Source organism: Entelurus aequoreus, linkage group LG09 (genome assembly GCF_033978785.1).
Source record: "Entelurus aequoreus isolate RoL-2023_Sb linkage group LG09, RoL_Eaeq_v1.1, whole genome shotgun sequence".
NCBI classification, from domain to species: domain Eukaryota; kingdom Metazoa; phylum Chordata; class Actinopteri; order Syngnathiformes; family Syngnathidae; genus Entelurus; species Entelurus aequoreus.
The window spans coordinates 18,278,822-18,300,347 of record NC_084739.1 but is presented as its reverse complement, the minus strand read 5'-3'; the positions used below and the strand labels follow the sequence as shown (position 1 = coordinate 18,300,347).

The window sequence follows — 21,526 nt, the reverse complement described above, 5'->3', positions numbered from 1 at the left end:
TATATATATATATATATATATATATATATATATATAAAGTATTGGAGCCAGATGAGGTGGTTCGGGCATCAGGTCAGGATGCCACCCGAACGCCTCCCTCCCCGGGACACGGTGGGAAGACTATCTCTCCCGGTTGGCCTGGGAACGCCTTGGGATCCCCCGGGAGGAGCTGGACGAAGTGGTTGGGGAGAGGGAAGTCTGGGCTTCCCTGCTTAGGTTGCTGCCCCCGTGACCTGACCTCGGATAAGCGGAAGAAGATGGATGGATGGATATATATATATATATATATATATATATATATATATATATATATATATATATATATATATATATATATATATATATATATATATATATATATATATATATATATATACGTATATAAATATATTTATATATGTATTGCACATATATACATATAGATACATGGATATGTATATTACATTACACATATAGACAGTATTTTATATTTATTTACAGATATCTCATAGTTCAGATCTCTAGAATTGTCTTTTTTCATACATGCATAGCATCATTCATAAATGTCATTGACACGTGATGATTTAAAAAAAATCAAGTCATGAAAGAGAAACGGAGAGAGAAAAAAACATTGCAAGAAGACAAAGAAAAAAGAAAACATGTTTTTTGTTTGTGAATTTAAAAATGACAGTATAACCTGATTTTGACGGGGTTTTTTGCACTGGTAATACTCTATTGTACAACGTAAATATTATATAAAAAAGAATACATTATTTGTCTATGTTCCTATTTTATATGATATAAAATTATACATATAACATTTTTCTAACAATATGTATACTGGAATAATAATGGAACCCAAGTGGGGCATACTTGTTTTTGTGGAAAAGAGGTATAGAAAATACTACTTTATTTTAGGTTGTATAATTGACTATAAGAATGAAACGTTGAGGAAATGTTGTAATTTTTTAATTCAATTATTGAAAATCCATTTCCTTTCTTTCTTCCACAAAGTAATCTCTTTTTGGTTCTTGACTTAAACCTTTAAAATATTTTCTGGAAATAACGTACTTTTTATTATCATTTTGTTACCTTTTTTAAGCTCGGGTGCCAATACTTGTTCTTCCTTGCTAGTAAGCATTCCGACTTTGTCCACCGGCGTTTGAAGGCGCCACGCTGACAGGCGGGACTCCAGCAAACAATGCTGAGTCATAGTGACGTCACACGCACACCGTGCAGGGGGAGGTGTCTATTATGTACAACAGACAGTTGAACTCTGTTCAAGTGGGTTGGTTTTGGCAGCTACGACACCTCTGGCTCAACCCACCACAGAAGTGCACGTTTATAAAGCGCCCTAAACGAGCAGGCAAGTGACAAAAAAAAGCCCCCACAGGAGTGCGTTTCAGTTAGCATCCAACCGGAGCGTGTCTGTCAGCTAACCCGGTTTAGCAAGTGATGAGCAGGGGCCTTGTAGATACACACTTTAAAGTTAAAGACAGGCAATTTTCTACTTCCAGCACCGCGGAAACACGAAATCTATGTTGGACCCCCTTGGATAACCCCGTTTTTCGCTTGTGAGACTATATGCTAGCTTGGCACAAGTTGGGGCAGGCGAACTAGCTTACTAGCTAGCACACGGCGTGGAAGTTAGCCAGAGAAGACCGCAAGGCAAAGCTCTCTTGAGATGGGTTTACTCAGTCAAGGGTCGCCGCTGAACTGGGAAGAAACAAAGAAGCATGCCGATCACATCAGAGCACATGGCATCATCCAGTTTGTCAACATTTACAACAAGCTGAAGGACCGGCAGAAGGATGTGCTAAAATGGGGCGATGAGGTAAGAAGTGACAGTATCAGGCATCCATCCATCCATTTTTTTTTTAAATTTTTTACCGCTTGTCCCGTTCGGGGTCGCGGTGGTGCCGGAGCCTATCCCAGCTGCATTCGGGCGGACGGCGGGGGTACACCCTGGACAAGTCGCCACCTCATCGCAGGGCCAACACAGATAGACAGACGGCATTGACACTCACATTCACACACTAGTGCTTTAAAAACGGCGTGTCCTCTTTCGTTTATAATAGAACAAATGTGTGAATGTTGCCTGTCTATCTGTGTTGGCCCTGCGATGAGGGACAAGCGGTAGAAAATGGATGGATGTACCATAACTGCATAAGAAAATGCGTGGTTTTTTTTAGACATGAGTGTGATGTTTTCCATACACATTGACAGCTATGTTTGCACGTACAGTAAAGAGTTTCAAAGAGGACACACAGTTTAAATAACGCTAAAATATTAGGCAACGCCGTGTGGCATTACGAGCGACCCCATGAATTTGATCAGTGAAAGTGCTGTACAATCTTTCATCATCCAGGGGCTGCGCACCACCAAATCACAGACCCGGAGGCGTTCTTATGTAGATTTTGCAAAGTCATGCTACACTTAGGGCAGCACGGTGGCAAAGGGGTTAGTGTACAATACGAAGGTCTTCAGTTCAATCCCGGGATCGGGATCTTTCTGTGTGGAGTTTGCATGTTCTCCCAGTGACTGCGAAAGGGACAAGCGGTAGAAATGGATGGATGTACCATAACTGCATATAAAATGCGTGTTTTTTTAGACATGGGTGTGATGTTTTCCATACACATTGTCAGCTTTGTTTGCAATAACAGTAAAGAGTTTCAAAGAGGACACACATTTTAAATAATGCTAAAATATTAGGCAACACCCGAGCGACCCTATGAATTTGAAAAGTGAAAGTGCTGTAAATTCTTTCATCATCCAGGGGTTTAGCACCACAAACCCGGAGGCGTTCTTATGTAGATTTTGCAAAGTCATGCTACACTTAGGGCAGCACGGTGGAACAGGGGTTAGTGCATGTGCCTCACAATACGAAGGTCTTGAGTTCAATCCCGGGATCGGGATCTTTCTGTGTGGAGTTTGCATGTTCTCCCCGTGACTGCGTGGGTTACCTCCGGGTACTCCGGCTTCCTCCCACCTCCAAAGACATGCACCTGGGGATAGGTTGATTGGCAACCCTAAATTGACCCGAGTGTGTGAATGTGAGTGTGAATGTTGTCTGTCTGTCTGTGTTGGCCCAAAGAGGACACACATTTTAAATAACGCTAAAAAATTACGCAACGCCGTGTGGCATTACGAGCGACCCCATGAATTTGAAAAGTGAAAGTGCTGTAAAATCTTTCATCAACCAGGAGCTCCGCACCACCAAACTCGGAGTTGTTCTTAAGTAGATTTTGAAAAGTCATGCTACACTTGCAATACAAAGAATAACAGCTTGTGGGGGTTTTGTAAATAGCAGACAGGGTGCTAATGTACACAAAAGTATGCTTTGCTGTCACTATTGCTGGCTGTGTTCTCTCATGTGGAATGTCAGCCTAGTACAACCTTGTGTGATGAGTTTTATCAATGTGGAATGCTGTTGTTATAGATTAAGCCCTCTTCCAGACAGGAGGATTACAAGTGTAGCAGCATGGAAAATGTCGAGGAAGCTCACACCGATGTGTTGGAATATCAGACAAAATATTTAACGTATTGTTTGTTTATTTTGAGGTGGAGTACATGTTGGTGGAATTGGATGACAAGGATGAAAAGGTTCGATTATCGCTGAACGCCAGCGACGTTCTGGATACCCTCCAAGGTCAAGGTGAAAAGATAAACCCTAAGTAAGTCAACGTTACAAAACTTGGCCCTGCAGCCACGACACATATTTGACTCACTTTCATTTGTTGTCACGCCACCCTGTCGTGTCACATTTGTGTTTCCAATATACTTCACACGGTTACTGAGCATATTCTTAGATGGGGTCTCATCTTACACTGCCAGCAATTATTTTTGTCCTGTAGTCAGGATTACTGCCAAATTAAATCACATATTAGAATAATAATTCATTCACAATTCTGTTTGTTGCTTGTAGAACTTGGGAAAGAAAAGTTATAATTTAACTTGACCAACCAAGAAGTAATCTACTCCAACGCAATCTGAACTATTTCTATTATGCATCTCTTAGTGTGACGCAGGGTATTTACTGCAAACTACAACCACAATACTACGGACAGGCAACAAATGCTGCTTTTTAAGGTATCTTTTAAATTGTATATATTGAATATGTGATCAGATGAATGTGCAGGACATTTTGCCTAATAAAGAATGATTTTTACAGTAAATATTTTTTGCGTGTATACATTTTATTTTCTATACAAACTTTAGTGATCCACAAGAGAAATTGTTCCACACAGTAGCTCAGTGTAGGAATGCAAATGGCACTGGTTTGGTGAAATGACCCTTATATTACATAAGAGCAAATGCAGCAAGTTGACATGAGTTCTAATGTTCTTTGTACATTGTTTCCCCCATATTGGAATGATCTCCTTGCAGACTTCACATTTTTAAAGCTGCAAGCCCTTACAATGCAATTTTCAGTATTCAAACATTTACAATAAAGGTGCTGGCAATACGTCTTGAATGAAAGGAAGAAGAAAAAGTCCAATATTCCAAGCTGTTTGAGCCTGCCTATTTGCCTAGTTTCTGCTCTGCAATTCTGTAGTTTGAGGAAAGTGTCTGTCTGAAACTTTCTTTACTCTCTGAAATTCAGGCATATTGCTTCCGTGTACATTGGCTGCTCCGCCTTCCCATTAACATATAGCTCAACATACCTTATGCTAGACATATGCTGCACTCATTGTGTGCAGCACAGGGTGACATGCACACTTTAACATTTTGATGGAATGTCCAGGCTTAGTTAAATACTTTAAAATAATTTTACTTTGTTTGTGAAATAAGTCTACAGTGGAAATGCCAGCACTGTGAACTTGTCACAATGTGGGTGAAATTAATCTACAAAACCCAAAACCAGTGAAGTTGGCACTTTGTGTAAATCCTTTTTAACTTATATTCAAAGACAATATATTTAATATTAGAACTGAAAAACTTTGTTTTTTTCTGCAAATAATCATTAACTTAAAATTAAATGGCAGCAACATATTGCAAAAAAGTTTGCACAGGGGCATTTTTACCACTGTGTTACATGGCCTTTCCTTTTAACAACACTCAGTAATCGTTTGGGAACTGAGGAGACCAATTTTGAAGCTTTTCAGGTGGAATTATTTCCCATTCTTGCTTGATGTACAGCTTAAGTTGTTCAACAGTCTGTTGTCATATTTTATACTTCATAATGCACCACACATTTTCAATGGCAGACAGGTCTGGACTACAGGCAGGCCAGTCTAGTACCCGCACGTTTTTACTACGAAGCTACGCTTTTGTAACACGTGGCTTGGCATTGTCTTGCTGAAATAGGCAGGGGTGACCATGATAACGTTGCTTGGATGGCAACATATGTCGCTCCAAAACCTGTATTTACCTTTCAGCATTAATGGTGCCTTCACAGATGTGTAAGTTACCCATGCCTTGGGCACTAATACACCCCCATACCATCACAGATGCTGGCTTTTGAACTTTGCGCCTATAGCAGTCCGGATGGTTCTTTTCCTCTTTGTTCAAGAGGACACGACATCCACAGTTTCCAAAAACAATTTGAAATGTGGGCTCGTGAGACTACAGAACACTTTTCCACTTTGTATCAGTCCATCTTAGATGAGCTCCATCCATCCATTTTCTACCGCTTGTCCCTTTTGGGGTCACGGGGAGTGCTGCAGCCTATTTTACATATGAATTACTATGACTATATTTATGATTGTAAATTTTAAAAATATAACTTACTAATGTTCTAAAATAAATGTAATATGTAGCATGCCTTTGAAGGGCACCTATTCTTACCTATTGGTACCTGTCATTGTGTATTTGGAATCTGCCTAAATCCAGAAAATTTGAAATCAATCCATGGAGATACTGTTAAATATTTATATAACAACTTTGCCTTCTTTCATACTTCCTCCAAACGAGCTGTTGCGATTTACCCGAAGAGCTTTGTGCTTGACCGCTATTGTAGTTCAACGCCAGGGAAGGGAATTGACAAGATTTTTCCCGTTCCGATTCCACTTTTGATTCCACTTAGCGATTCCATTCCTTAACGGTTCTCTTATCGATTCTTATTTGCGGGGTAAAAAAGGATGGATTAGCGTCAATTTTGTTTAGTTTAGCAGTTTAGTTTAGGTAACATGACCTTACAAAGCCTACAGTTAGGTTTTTGTAAACAAATATAAGAAATGAATATTCTTCTGTAAAATGTAATCCATTGCAAATTACACAAGAATGTAACATTTAGTAACATGTGATATTAACTTAGTACATGCAAAGTGAGATATGTCAAGCCTTTATTGGTTATCATTTTGATGGTTATGGCTTACAGTTTATGAAAACTTTGAATTGAAAATCTCAGAAAATGTAAGGTTTCAAAAACTGCAAGCCATGATGATCAGAATAATAACAAAAGCTTGCATGTAATGAGTTAATATCACAGATTAGTTTCACATTTGAAGTTAATTGCTGACGTAAATAGACTTTTACACCATATTCTAATTTTATGAGTTTCATAGAGACATAGAAAATTTTGGTTGCAGGAAAACATTAAACTTTTCTCTGACTACAATGGAACATTCAACTACTGAAAATGCAAACTTTTGACCACAAACTTAGTCGCTGTTCGGTGACATTCGTCTTAGCGGCAGACGTGAAGTGGAGCTGCCCGCCTCGGAGCCAGTCGGAATCTGTCTCTCGTCATGCTCATCTAAATGAGAAGGCATTCATTTTCATTTAAAAAATAATAGTGCGAACATGATAGGTGGCGTTGGTAAGTACATTTTAATTTTCCTGAGGGAACTCTCCTGAAGGAATCCATAAAGTACTATATATCTACCTGTTGTATTCATATGACATGCTAGCATTACTGCTGCTGGGATTAAATGGGAGCGGTTAAAACGCGACTTACATTTATAATTATTGCATGCTGTTTGTTCAAATTATCCAGCATATAGATCATATGTCCCCCTCTTGATGAACTAGCAGCCTTATAATTATTACAAGTAGCGCTGTTGCAATCTTTTCTTGTAAAATTTAATTAACTGTAAAGCGTTTGTTGCGCCCAGGCTCCGCCATTTTGGGATGACGTCGCGTAGTGACGTCATCTCCACCCGAAAGGATCGATCAGAAAACCGTTATAATAAATGGCAAGCGATTCCAAGGAATTGAGACTCTGGGAACAGACTCTGAACATAAACCGATTTTCGATTCACATCCCTGTTCAAAGCTGTTGTAAATAAGCACTTTCTTTTTGTCTATACTCTTGTTGGGGGACAGCCTGGCACCTACATACAAATGCATCCTCCGGTGTTGCCATTTCTAATATAAGGTAGCGTTTAGTTCGACTTCAAACTTATTATCCGTCAGTAGACTCAATAAGGAAGCGCTAAAATCTACAACATGGCTGACGGGAAGAACACGCAGTCAAAGTTGAGGCACATAAATAAGACCGAACACAAAACGGCAAATCATGAAGAGACTGTCAGAAAGCGGCTTGAAGATGGTCTGTTAAACACAATCTATGCAAAATGTTGACCAAAGAACCACCATTACATGTTATGTAGACAACACCGACATGTTTGTATGACACCTTTTAAGAATGCCTTTCTTCTTGTGTTATATTTGAATAGTCCCTCAAGAGGAAATACTCAAATACAGTATTCCTAAATCACATGCATTACACATATAAGAAAAAATGCTGGATCAACTGTTTCAGCACTGACACACTTCCTTATACGCTCACTTTGTGTGTGTTTGGGCCCATTTTCCGTGACTATGTGCATGTCAAATTTCAATGATTAAATAACAGGGCGCTTCATATGAAATTTTAACGCAGACATATTTCTAGCCTTCTCCTGTTCTGTCATCGGTAAGAATATAACGGCAAATTTCCGCAGACATTAATGTTCTCCCGGGGCGCACAGTGTTAGTGTTGGGCTCGTAAACAGACTCATTGGGATGAAATCCCAGGCGGAGATGTGGTGGGATTTAAATCAAACTGTTAAAATGATTTTGCACTAAAAAACATACATTTAAACAATTTATTTCCCATTAATTTTTTTTTAGTACCAAACACGCATCAAATTAAATCCAAGTTTGATAAAAAGTACCAACATTTCAAAATTAAACTCTGCTTAGAACCCAAGTTTATCCAGGAGCGGGCCTGGAAAGAGGGTATACTGTAGAATAGATTCTATGGCCATGCAGGCAAGAAAAGAATGTTGCTCAAGGGCACATCAATAGTGTTCAGAGAGAGGATTAGCGTCTCATCAACATGTCAAAATGTCTTTACTTTTTAGTCCAAGCAAAGTCATACTGCACCATCTAATATTTGAGTACGATTTTCTTAAATACATAACCATATGCTGATATAATGCTCTTTCCTGGAGGACATCTGCGTTGCAGACTGTCCACACCCACCCTAGGAATTTTCTCCACACATCTGACCTGAAATTGCATTGAGTTTGTACATGCTTGTAAGTGCTATGCCTGCCACACTATCCATCACATGGCTACACATTTGTGCCGCCAACTTCTCTCCCAGAGGGATATCCTAGTGGCAGTGAGCATACTACAGCCCAACATTCCTCATTACTGTTCGCTCTGATGCACAAATCCATTGCTGTAAGCACCCCTCCTCTGGCTGATGCAAGATAGAAAAGGGGAGTTGAGTCAATCAGAGGTAACTCCTGAAACGTGGAACTTCAACACTGCAATTTGTGTGTTTATTTCGGCAGCCACCCAACACTTTGGAGGCCCGAGTATGGCAGCTACATGATAGAGGGAACGCCAGGCCAGCCATATGGCGGAACCATGTCAGAGTTCAACACTGTGGAGGGCAACATGGGGAAGAGACGACGAGAGGCTTCCTCTATTCTCAACCAGAATGAAATTTTATGCACTATCACCTCATTTCCAAGGTACATATTTTAAGTGTTGTGAAATGAATCTGCTGGTGTGTAATTATTATTAGTGAAATGTATTGTTCATATTGCACTGAGGCATTTTCTTATAAGTTCCCTTTTTGGTTATATGGTATCATCCCAATTTCCCTCTTTGCCCTCACTGGTTCTGTAGTGACATAAAAAACATCAAAATGCCTAAGGTAAATAAAACCAATAATTTTTAGGATGTTTGGGGTGTTCGTTTTGTCAGGTCCTTTTAACACTGTTACAGACTGTCATGCTAGTGGGGTGTTGCAAAATTCTGGTAAGAGTGAAGATTTAAAAAAAACTGACTGAGCGTGTGTGTGGATGGGAAAAACTGAGCTTTTTGTGGTGTGTCATAAGAAATGTATTTTTGGCTGTCCTTGACTAAAGATTTTCACAGTAGAATCTGATATGTTGGATTTTGCACATCGTCAACGATCAGTTGAATATATGGCCTTTTTTAAGAGAAATAAACAGATGATGATATGTAGTAGTAGTGGACACTGACTAATCGCTAAGTGTCAGTAACATCACATAGGTGTGCTCTCTTACGTATATGTGAATATTCCAAGTTGATAGTCGAATCAGACTTCTCTGAATCGAATCCTAGACTATTTGAAGACAGCTTTCAAGTTATTGACTTACAAGTGTTGGTTTGATTTAGTGCAACAGCATGTGCTTTTTAACATGAATGGGTGTGTAATAAAACATTCACAATGTTTCCTGAACTCTATGTAAATGTGCACTGATTTTTGGCTGGTTCCATGTGGACAAAAGGCCAGTATGTATTTATTAAAAATTATTTAGATGTACTGAACATGTAATTTATGTCAACCCTTGGACTCATATATTTCCACTTAACCACATGTGTAGCAAAAAGAGAGCAGATACTGTATATTTTTCATTGTTGCATATTTTGTTTTGTACATTAGGCTGGGTTGCCCTGGTTTTACCAACCCCGAGTATCCACCAACACCTGTTGAGAGTGGAGTGTCAAAGTCACTGTTTTTCCCAGATGAAGCCATCAACATACACCCAAGATTCAGGTAGCCACCAGCTAACTTCATGTTTTGTTAGTTACTGATCTGGTGGCATATAAATAAATAATAAAAATAAATACGTTGGTGTCCTTATTTTATAGTTGTACACATTGTCAGTGTATCTTTTGTCAAGGTTTTTGCTGTCAGAAGTCGTATAGTACTTAAAGGTATTTCTTGTGCATGTTTTCTTTTTTATTAGCACCCTCACCAGGAACATACGACATAGACGAGGAGAGAAAGTTACGGTTAACGTGCCAAGTAAGTCCCATTGTTGACTTTTTTCAACCCATCCATTATTGTTCCATGTTTCCTCACTATTATTTAGCAGGCTTATTTTCCACTGGATCTAAATCAACTTGCTGGGTTTCAGTCTTTAGAGACAAGTGCACCCCATCTCCATTTGTGGAAGAATTTCCTGAAGATGACGGGGAGTCGGCGAGGGCAGCTCTCCCTGATCACATCTACATGGATGCCATGGGCTTTGGGATGGGCAACTGCTGCCTCCAGGTAGCAAACATTCAAGTGTATTAAAGCTGAACAGCGTTTTAACGTTTTAGTTTGAGATAAAATGATGCAGTCTGGTCTGTTATCTGCAACAAAGGTAACGCGTTTATTATGTTTTCACAGGTTACATTCCAAGCTTGCAGCATTGATGAGGCAAGATATCTTTATGACCAACTAGCAACTTTCTGTCCGATAGTGGTGAGTAGATGTGTGCCAGATATTATTTGTTAACCTTCTGCTTTCTTTGGTGTTTGCAAATTGTCTGTTAATAATATATAAATATTTTTTTTAATTGGCAGTCAGGTTACTTTACATTAGCAATTATGCATTTGTAAGCCAATAGAGACAAGCTAATGAGTTTACACACTCTAAGGGGAACTGCACTTTTTTTGGAACGTTGTCTATCATTCACAATCCTTATGTAAGACAAGCACATATGTTTTTCTTTTTTTATGCATTCTAAATAGTAAATTAATGCGAGCAAAAATCAGCTTACAATGGAACCAAAAGGAGTCGCTGTATTCCGCCTATAAAGCGCTTAAAAACATCCAAACACCTCCATCAAGGTTTTATATACATGCTGTAAGTATATATATATATAATGTAGTAACAAGCACATTCATAATACCATGTAATATTTACACATTTTTTATTTTAAGCATACGAAGGTGCATTAATTTCAGAGACAAATCACAATGTTCGCTTTTTCCTTCCACAACATCACTGATTACTATGCACTGAAGACTTCATGAGAGCCAACAAACATAATAATACATCACTTTCTGTACAATGTCTGCTGTTATTAAGATGCCGACTGATAACGTTCTATCAGTCAAAATGTAAATGGAATATTGTCTGCACTTTTTGGATGGTTATTTATTGGGTTTTATAGTCGGAAAAGACGCAATAAGTGCAATGACATCATGGTTCCCATTAGCTCCATTGTAAACATACTTTTATTTGTTTATTTATGAATTAGAATGCATTAAAAAACATGTTCTTGTCTCATAGGTATTGTAAAATATGGACAAAATAAAAAATGCAGTTCCCCTTATGAAGATGTATTTTTTTAATGCATTCTAACTCTTAAATAAAAGTCCGCTTATAAGGGAGTCAATGAGAGGTCCTTTATTCTGCCCATAAAACCCAATAAATAGCTAGGCCTGGGCGATATATCAAATTTATTGATATATTCAAGTTTTTTGTTGCAGACAACTTAAAAATTAGAAGAATTTTTTTTTTCTACTGTTGCCCCGTAATCCTTTTTGCCCTTGCGCCGTCCCCTTACTTCCTGTATATAAAACCTTGACGGAGATGTTTTTTAGAGCGCTTTATTGGCAGAATAGAGGTACTTCCATAGGCTGCATTGTAAGCAGACTTTTAAACGCATTTATTTCATATTTAGAATGCATAAATCAAAGAAAAACAAAATACTTCTTGTCATTCACAATAAGGATTGTGAATGATAGACAAAATAAATGAAAAAATGAAGTTCCCCTTTAAACACTTACACGTATGTTCCACTTTCATTGAATCTTGAAATCAAAGTTTAACTAGTGCAAATTTTTGGTGTTTACTGTACTTCCTGGCAGTTTTAGTGTCATTGGGTAGTATAGTAAATAAAAATGCATGCACACAGGAGAAACACAAACCAGTTATGTGCATTGTAACTCTTCCCCATGTGACACAACTCGACCAATAAAATATTTTGAGATAAGCTTTCCATGTGAAGCAAGTGTCGGTGGGTGTGAGGACAGAAGTCTAAGAAAACAAGTTCAGGCTAAGCAGATAATGTGCTTTTAAACAAAAAGTAGGCTGTTTAGATGTTAACATTAGTTAACAGTGGTTTTGCAAAAGTAGTTTATCAAGGAAGAATGCAGCAACTCAAAATGCTTACACTCAACTCAAACATTAATTATTTTCAGCCATTTTCCGATGCCTTGTTTAAAAGCACATTACAAAGTAAAAATGACATAAATAAATGCATGTTGTTGAAGTATTGCACAATAGTATCTCAAAATACATGACTGCCAGCCATTACAATGTTCTGTACTTCTGCTTGAAGACATTTTCTCCAACTTTTGATTGATTTAACTATTATGAGCTCATTAAGTAGGCAATCCCATAGCTTGCCTCATAGCATTGATGATTAATTCTACACTAACAAGTCTGCTCTAAAACATTTTTGTAGGCAATCCCATAGCTTCCCTCATAGCATTGATGATTGATTCTACACTAACAAGTCTGCTCTAAAACAAAAATGTTATTTATGGCCAATAATGTGATATTAAAGTGATGGCCATTGAGTACTATTTTGACTGTGCGCAGATGGCTCTGAGTGCAGCCTCCCCCTTCTACAGAGGCCATGTGTCGGACATTGATTGTCGCTGGGGGGTTATTTCTGCTTCGGTGGATGACAGGACACGAGAGGAACGCGGACTCGAGGTGAGACACTAGAGACAACATGACATTGCACCTTTTTGAGGTAGGTTTATTTGTATGTTGATTCCAAAGCCTTTGACAAATCACAATAGGTAAATGTGTAAACACTGTAACCAAATGGTATGGTCCCATTCACATTATCCAATGCAATATCAGTCCCTGTCTTCACATAACAAGGAGCAAGGAAAATACATTATTACAGTAAGCCCTCAATGACAGCTATAAATGAATTTCCGCAAAGTAGGAAGCAATAGTTATAAATCAAATATTTTCATAGGATTAGCATAAACATATTTTACTACCTCCTAAATAGATTTTTCAACATGATGAGAGTTCTCTCGTAGATGAAATAACACAATTTAGTCAACTTTACTATATAGTAGTGCGGTCTGAGTTGAGCCAATCAGTGGCCACAATTCTGAACAGCACAATCTGATTGGTTTGGTCTCATTTAGTGGCCACTACTATTATACTATTGACATTTTTAGTTCATGTAGCCATTTTTATACTTGAAATGCTTAATTTAGGGTTGGTAGAAGCTGGGGATCGAACCAGGAACCCTCAGGTTGCTGGCACCGCCACTCTCCCAACAGCGCCACGCCGTCCCCTAGTGAAGTGCAATGCGGCGAGGGAGGACTGTATTAGCTTTAGATGAGGAGCTGTACCAACTGTATTGATATGCTTTTTGGGCACTTTTTTAATAAATTCACTGTATGGTCATTTCCTCCAACTCTCCAAAGTCGGTATGGTCTTGGCTGCCTCGCAGATTACTTTTTAATAAACAAGCAGAATGTATGAATTGGACGACTCGGACAGGTGGTGCAATCAGTGCAATGGCTCTTCCCAATACCTCTTAATAACTGCCACCTTGCATAATGATGACCATTAGTAATAAACGGAATGACTCAAAATAACCCAAAAAATTGGGAGAGCTGCAGTTATGAAGTGATAGTCAACAGGCTGCATTACAACAGTGTGTAAACAGTGTGTATACATCCAATCTTTTTGATATGCACACTACAATCTTTTCACATTGTCATAGGTTAGCGCTTTACCCTTTCATTAAATGCAAACCACAAAGGAGAAGAAATGTTCATTAATATTTGAGTGTACAACCAATTTTTGTCCTTTTGCAGGCTTTAAAAAATAACAAGTATAGAATTTTCAAGTCAAGATACGACTCCATCGACAGCTACTTGTCAAAATGCGGCGAGAAGTACAACGACATCGATTTGACGATAGATGAGAGCATCTATCAGCAGCTGCTCGGTGCAGGTATTGAATTTGCATATACAACCTCATCCAATCATGAAGTACACATGTGGAACTTACCTTGTGGGAAACATGTAGGAATTGACAAACTGCTGGCTCAGCACATTGCTCACCTCTTCATCCGTGATCCGCTCTGCACCTACAAGGAGAAATTGAACCAGGACGACGAGAATGAGTCAGACCACTTTGAGGTGAGAATCTCACTTTTCCTTAAACAGTACTGGTGTCTTAACACTTCCAACTACACTGGGGTTTTTTGACAGAACCTCCAGTCCACCAACTGGCAGACGATGAGGTTCAAACCACCCCCTCCCAACTCAGACATTGGCTGGAGAGTTGAGTTCCGCCCAATGGAGGTCAGAGATTAACTAATGATACTTGAATGCAACTATTAGATACAAAACAATGACACATTTCACTTTTCAGGTACAGCTAACCGACTTTGAAAACGCTGCCTATGTTGTATTTGTCGTCCTGCTGACAAGAGTCATCTTATCCTACAAGCTGGACTTCCTCATTCCCTTGTCCAAGGTAAACACATGTTTTGAATGGATTAGTGGATTAGATGATGATTGCTCTCTACGGGCACTCTGATGCAGACTTGTCTTACATCAGGTGGACGAAAACATGAAAGTGGCACAGAAAAGGAACGCTGTGCAAGAGGGCCTGTTCTACTTCCGAAAGGACATCTTCAAAAGTAAATGAAAACCTGCAGTCTCACATTAATGCCAGGTAGTGGAGATTGGTTTGTTGCATATTATTATGTTTTGCTCACAAACAGGCTGCAATCCGGGCCTCGACAGCGCCTCCTCTGCCCAGAACGGTCTGGAGACAGACTGCACTAACGAGGACTACACACTGATGAGCATCGACACCATCATCAACGGAAAGGTTAGTCCATCATGTGTGGAAAGACATACATGCAAAAAAAAAGAAAATGCATTTCTAGTATTAAAGTATTATTATTATTAATGATTTTCATGTCACTCTTAAATGAGCTTACATACCGGTATGTTTGTTATCAAAATAGAGAATTAATTAGAAATGCATGGATATAATTATAGGAAACTACAATGTTTTCCGATGAACATCTGCTGGATTGTCTCTTGGACGCCCCCACGCAAGTGTGTTAGGTCAGGGGTTCTGTTCCAACCCTGGGACCCACATTTTTACTTGGTCTTTCAGTTGCAAACCACTTTTACAGTAGTGTAAACAAACAAACAAATGCCAACCAAAAATTATGTTCAATGCTTTTCAGAAAACATTACTAAATAAGTGTAAAGTATAATACGTTTTTAAAATTGCCCTAAAATAAATGGACTACAAAGGTATGATTTTAACTTGTGTCTAAAGTACAAATATTAAAAAGGAGAATGACAAAGTGCTCCCCCTAGTGGGTGGAGTTTGTTAAATTACAGTTAAATTGTATTAGGCTTTGAAGAAAAACTATGTATTTGTCTACTTTATGAGTTAAGTTGGTATGGTACAGTAAAATGTATATAGTTTTCTGAGGGCTTTTTTTTAATTATAAGAAATCCTATTTGCTTCTCTTGATTGGCTTTTTTTTAAATGACTAGGACGGAGTTTTTCAAGGGCTCATTCCTATCCTTAACTGCTATTTGGAGAACATGGAGGTTGACGTGGACACAAGGTGCACCATATTGAACTACCTAAAGCTCATTAAGAAGCGTGCCTCAGGTACATTTTTAACTTCTTTCCACAAAAGTGTCTTTTCTTTTTCTTTTTTCTTTTTACACCGTTTGACACGTGAGATTCACTCTGTTTTGCTGGCCAGGCGAGCTGATGACAATGGCCAAGTGGATGAGGGACTTTGTGGCCAAGCACCCCGAGTACAAGCAGGACAGCGTTATAACCGACAAGATCAACTATGACTTCATTGTAAGGTGTGACAAGATCGCAAAAGGCGAAGAACAATGCCCGGAGCTCATTGGGAAGCCAGTCAACAAGTTCAAGTAAGAAAAACTTGGATAAGACAAACACCAAATATGCTGATTAAATTAAAATCCCAGTTTTTAGAAGATGTGTTTTTTTTTTTAAATAAACAAAAAACACTACAGCAATGCTATGTACATATACTGTATCAGATTTTTATGAATGAAAATTATTTTAATAGGATTAAGACATGAAGGTTATGCCATAGAAATCGTGTATTTATTTTCTCTTAACATGAAACATCTCTGTGTGACACTGTAAAATTAGCAAGGTGTTTTGCATTTGTGTGTGTTTCTCTCCTGTAAATACTGTACCTCACTGTTCTTTCAAACATTGACATGGTGCGCTGTGTTGTGACGTTGCATCTATGAGCTTTCTTTGCCTTTTGGACATGATTTGTTTTGCCCTGCTTTACTCTGCTTGTAATTGTAGTTGGAGGTGGTGTTGCCTTCAAGGACAGACCGTGTGCAGGATTATGCTGCTTCAGAATAAATCTGTACAACACTTCTGGTTGTTTTTGTTGCGGGAAGATTATTTTATTTACATCCAAAGACTTCTTATGTTGGGCAGCACAGTGGAACAGGGGTAGTGCATGTGCCTCACAATACGAAGGTCTTGAGTTCAATCCCGGGCTCGAGATCTTTCTGTGTGGAGTTTGCATGTTCTCCCCATGACTGCGTAGGTTCCCGCCGGGTACTTCGGCTTCCTCCCACCTCCAAAAACATGCACCTGGGGATAGGTTGATTGGCAACACTAAATTGGCCCTAGTGTGTGAGTGTGAATGTTGTCTGTCTGTCTGTCTGTGTTGGCCCTGTGATTGAGGTGGCGACTTGTCCAGGGTCTACCCCGCCTTCCGCCCGAATGCAGCTGAGATAGGCTCCAGCACCCCCCGCGACCCCAAAAAGGGACAAGCGGTAGAAAATGGATGGATGGACTTATTATGTTGCCTTAACAATAGGCAAAGTTTTGTGGACAGCAATGTAAAGATGTAAACGTTCTAATATTAGTGTTCATAGATTTAGGTATTTACTCACAAGGCCTAGAGGGAAGATGTAACGTTTTTTTTAGCATCCCCATCATGAAACTGGTATCAAAATGAAAAAACAAACCTTTATAAATTCTTATACCAATCCTGTAATGCTATGTCTTTTTAAATCCACTAGATGTCGTCAGTGAACCACAGGCCAAACCAACCACTTGCATAACTTCTGTGCATTACAGGCTCATTATAAAGGGAAAACACACACTTAGGTCACTAATGTTACTAGAACAATTTATTTTATCATATGAATCATTTTATTTGCAGAAATTAACAATGCGTGTAAGACGTGTGCGACTGTCCAAAATATTTGCCTTGTATCTTACTCATGTTTATTTTAGCTATTAATTATGAACTGCCTTTTTAGGCGGGCTGTTTGTCAACCAAAACAAGGTCAATACAGCAATAAAGGTGTCGTCACCATTATAAAGATCTGTACCTTGACTTGATCACTCACAGTTGTCAGACACTAGATTATAAATTGTAATCTGATCTGAATATCAGTGCAATGACATCGTAATGAATATTCTGCATAATGTGACTTAAGGACATATTTAATTGCACTTCAAAGTTTTATCAAATGGACATGAGCTGATTATTTAAGACGAGAATTAAGTGTGTTTTATCATTTTAATGATGAGCTTGACCGTTGATAGGATTGCAGTACGTCACTTTACTCTACGTCCGCCATCTTTGTAGTCCTTTCCAATTTCTACACGTTTCCGCCCCGCCCACTCTGTATTACCTTGTCGTCGGACTGGCAAGGCTGTACATTGTGCCAATACCGGCCCTTTAACCACTGTTGGGAGTGTGGGGGGGGAGAGTCGCTCTTTGAGTGTTTTTTAAGTGTATATCCACTCGCTGACCGTCTGAAGGCTCCGAGGACTTTATGGTGAGTGTTATTTCCGTTCAGACGATGCTTAAAGCAGGTTTACCTGAGTCCATTCTTAAAAGGTCCTCATTTTGTGAGTTGGGTAAAGTCACCATTTTTTTCCACACTAGCAGTTTCATAATTTATTTTCATAGTCAAATAATTATACTTTTTAATATACGAGTAGTATGTATACATTCATCTGTAAGATACGCTATATTTATGTCTGCTCTGCAAATTATGTTTTGCTACCTTTATCAAAGTTGGCTATAGTTGAATCACTTTTTCAAGTCTCAATTGTGATATTTAATTATTAACGGAAACAGTTTGGAAAGGTATTTCGCATTTATAGCAATGCGTTTTTGGAAAGCACGTTTATTACCACTTGAAATGATGCCTCGTTGTATTTGCGCCCATGTCAAATGTGCAAAATCTTGAAAGAGCTCATTTTTGATGTTGGTGTTGACTTGTTTGGTGGATTGGATGAGTGAAGTCCCATTATTAAAAAGACTATTGTGCCATTTTCATATTGTTTTAACAGTAATGAGCCTGAGCCGCGTGTGAAAAAAAAACCCACACAGGCTCAACAGCATGGTCACACTGCTGTGGGATCGCATTCTACTATTGCAGTGGTTGTCAAACTTTGTTCACCAAGTACCACCCCAGAAAACACTTGGCTCTCTAAGTTCCACCATAATGACCAACATTAAATGACAGTAGCGTAGTAGGCCTAAGTATTCATTAAAAGCAAGGCAGATGTTTAATTTAACAAGTATATTTAATATCTTAGACACCAGTGTTTCCCACACATTCATTTATTTGTGGCGGCCCGCCACGAAATAATTACGTCCGCCACAAATAAAATAAAATAAAATAAAATAAATTATTATTTATTTATTTTTTGTCCTGTCCAGCTTCTCAGGCAAATCATATTAGTTGATGTAGATGCCCATATAGGCTGTTCAGATTTACTTTACAAAAGAGAAGTGTAGGATACTTCTCTTGTTGCCTTATTTGTATTTGACAACTACTGTTTTCTGTTTATTTGTTACTGACTGTTGCAGGACACCTTTGCCTCTGTTTCACTTTATGTTGCTGGTAAATAATATGGTTGTAGTAGTAGGCTAAAGTTAAATTATTTAGTATGCACTAATTAAAGGGCAGAGCTTTAAGAGACATTTTAGCTTTTATATTTTATAAGATATATTTTTTGTAAGAACCACAATTAATAAATATATTTCAGTGAATAACTTATTGTTCAAATCTGTATATAAATATGTACATAAAGTGTTGTAATTATATTGTAAAATGGATGGATGGATGGATGGATGGACGTTTAAAACAAAACTGTTATTATTAATTAGTAAGTATACATTTTTTAGCCTTTTTAGAGAAAATCATATCATTGTAGTAAATTATGCAAATTACTCGATGATGTCATGGTGACCACGCCCATTGCCACGCCCCCACCGCCACAGGTATCTTGGCAGTTTATGGGAAACACTGGACACTGTAACATTGCACACAGTTTGAAGAGTAACACTGTGTTTTAGCATGGGAAAATAAAACACTGTACTTAAATAATGAATCATATCTTTGGCATACCACTAAATGAAGCCCGTGTGGTACAAGTATTACAGTTGGAGAATCACTGTACTATACCAATCATTAACCATCTGGACATTTTGTGTTATTAATTGGCCATTTTTAGACCCCGCCCCCTTTTCTTAGTCATCTCGATGACCACCCCAGAAAACACTTGGCTCTTCAAGTTCCACCATAATGACCAACATTAAATGACAGTAGCGTAGCAGGCCTAAGTATTCATTAAAAGCAAGGCAGATGTTTAATCTATCAAGTATATTTAATATCTTAGACACTGTAACATTGCACACAGTTTGAAGAGTACCACTGTGTTTTAACAGTGTTAAAATCAAATATTTGGCATACCACTAAATGAAGCCCGTGTGGTACAAGTACCACAGTTTGAGAATCACTGTACTATACCAATCATTAACCATCTGGACATTTTGTCTCATTAATTGGCCAATTTGCCTTTTTTTTTTACTCCGCCCCCTTTTCTTAGCCATCTTGATGACTAAGAAAAGATTTGATTTTAACACTGTTAAAACACAGTGTTGCTCTTCAAACTGTGTGCAATGTTACAGTGTCTAAGATATTAAATATACTTGTTAAATTAAACATCTGCCTTGCTTTTAATGAATACTTAAGCCTACTACGCTACTGTCATTTAATGTTGGTCATTATGGTGGTACTTGGAAAGCCAAATGTTTTCTGAGGTGATACTTTGTGAAAAAAGTTTGAGAACCACTGCACTAGTTGTACATTTGCTCCATCCAGTGTCACGCTAAAGAATCACTAAATAAAAAATTCAAACACAGTGTTACTGTTCCAACTGTGTGTAATGTTACAGCGGCCAAAAATATTAAATATACCTGTTAAATAAAACCTCTGCCTTGTTTTTAATGCATATTTAGGCCTACTACGCTACTGTATTTTAAGATTGGTCACATTGGTGGTACTTGTAGAGCCAAGTGTTTTCAGAGGTGGTACTTGGTGAAAAAGTTTGAGAACCACTGCAATAGATGACTAAGAAAAGGGGGCGCTGGGGTCTAAAAAATGGCAAATTAAAGACAAAAAATGTCCAGATGGTTAATGATTGGTATAGTATATATGATTCATTATTTAAGTACAGTGTTTTATTTTCCTATGTTAAAACAAAGTGTTACTCTTCAAACTGTGTGCAATGTTACAGTGTCTAAGATATTAAATATACTTGTTAAATTAAACATCTGCCTTGCTTTTAATGAATACTTAGGCCTACAACGCTACTGTAATTCAATGTTGGTCATTATGGTGGTACTTGGAGAGCCAAGTGTTTTCTGGGGTGGTACATGGTGAAAAAAGTTTGAGAACCACTGAACTAGTGGTAGGTGTTGAGAACCACTTATTCTTGTCTATCTCTTTTAGTTGGAATGTAGATGCATGTTAAACGCAGGAAGTACTGAGCCATTGAGAAGGAGTAGGATTAAAAAAGCTCAGTTTCTTCATAAGGTTTTCCTGGACATGTAGAACTGTGCAAATAAACCCATATCAATTTTGGCATTGTTGATCAATATAAGGGACATTTGGCAGAGGTTCCTTATCATCCTAAAATGGCAAAGCTTCACAAAAATCAGTCAAACAATAAATGTTTATTTATATAGCCCTAAATCCAGAGTGTCTCAAAGGGCTGCACAAGCCACAACGGCATCCTCGGTTCAGATCCCACATCAGGGCAAGGAAAAACTCAACCCAATGAGATGACAATGAGAAACCTTGGAGAGGACCGCAGATGTGGGTGACCCCCCCCCCCCCCCCCCCCCCCCCGCAATGGACGTCGAGTGGGTCTAGCATAATATTGACAACCCCAAAACAACCCATTTGTTCCTAATGACAAACAACGTCCTTTTGAGAACCATTGAGAATGTCAGTTTTGATTCAACAT

At 38.4% G+C, this 21,526-nt stretch overlaps 2 protein-coding genes across 4 annotated transcripts in view; both read left to right on the top strand.

The window, feature by feature from the left end:
- The first annotated feature begins 1,223 nt into the window (after positions 1-1,223).
- gclc (glutamate-cysteine ligase, catalytic subunit) lies at positions 1,224-16,614 on the top strand. 2 transcript variants are annotated; one of them, XM_062058262.1, is made up of 16 exons: positions 1,224-1,813; positions 3,541-3,653; positions 8,706-8,888; positions 9,830-9,943; positions 10,137-10,195; positions 10,263-10,444; positions 10,565-10,639; positions 12,770-12,886; positions 14,020-14,158; positions 14,234-14,346; positions 14,419-14,511; positions 14,582-14,686; positions 14,771-14,852; positions 14,937-15,046; positions 15,733-15,853; positions 15,951-16,614. In XM_062058262.1, exons 1-16 carry the CDS (start codon positions 1,664-1,666, stop codon positions 16,130-16,132), a joined length of 1,938 nt encoding a protein of 645 aa, XP_061914246.1. In that variant the 5' UTR covers positions 1,224-1,663; the 3' UTR covers positions 16,133-16,614. The 2 variants fall into 2 exon arrangements, with proteins under 2 accessions (XP_061914246.1, XP_061914247.1); XM_062058263.1 differs by having other exon boundaries at positions 1,228-1,813; positions 10,308-10,444.
- Positions 16,615-17,926: 1,312 nt separating this feature from the next.
- Positions 17,927-21,526, top strand: part of elovl5 (ELOVL fatty acid elongase 5) — a 24,109-nt gene continuing 20,509 nt past the window's right edge. For both annotated transcript variants that reach the window (XM_062058260.1, XM_062058259.1), the window contains exon 1: positions 17,927-18,039. The gene's annotated coding sequence lies outside the window, so the exon portion shown is untranslated. The remainder of the gene's footprint in view (positions 18,040-21,526) is intronic.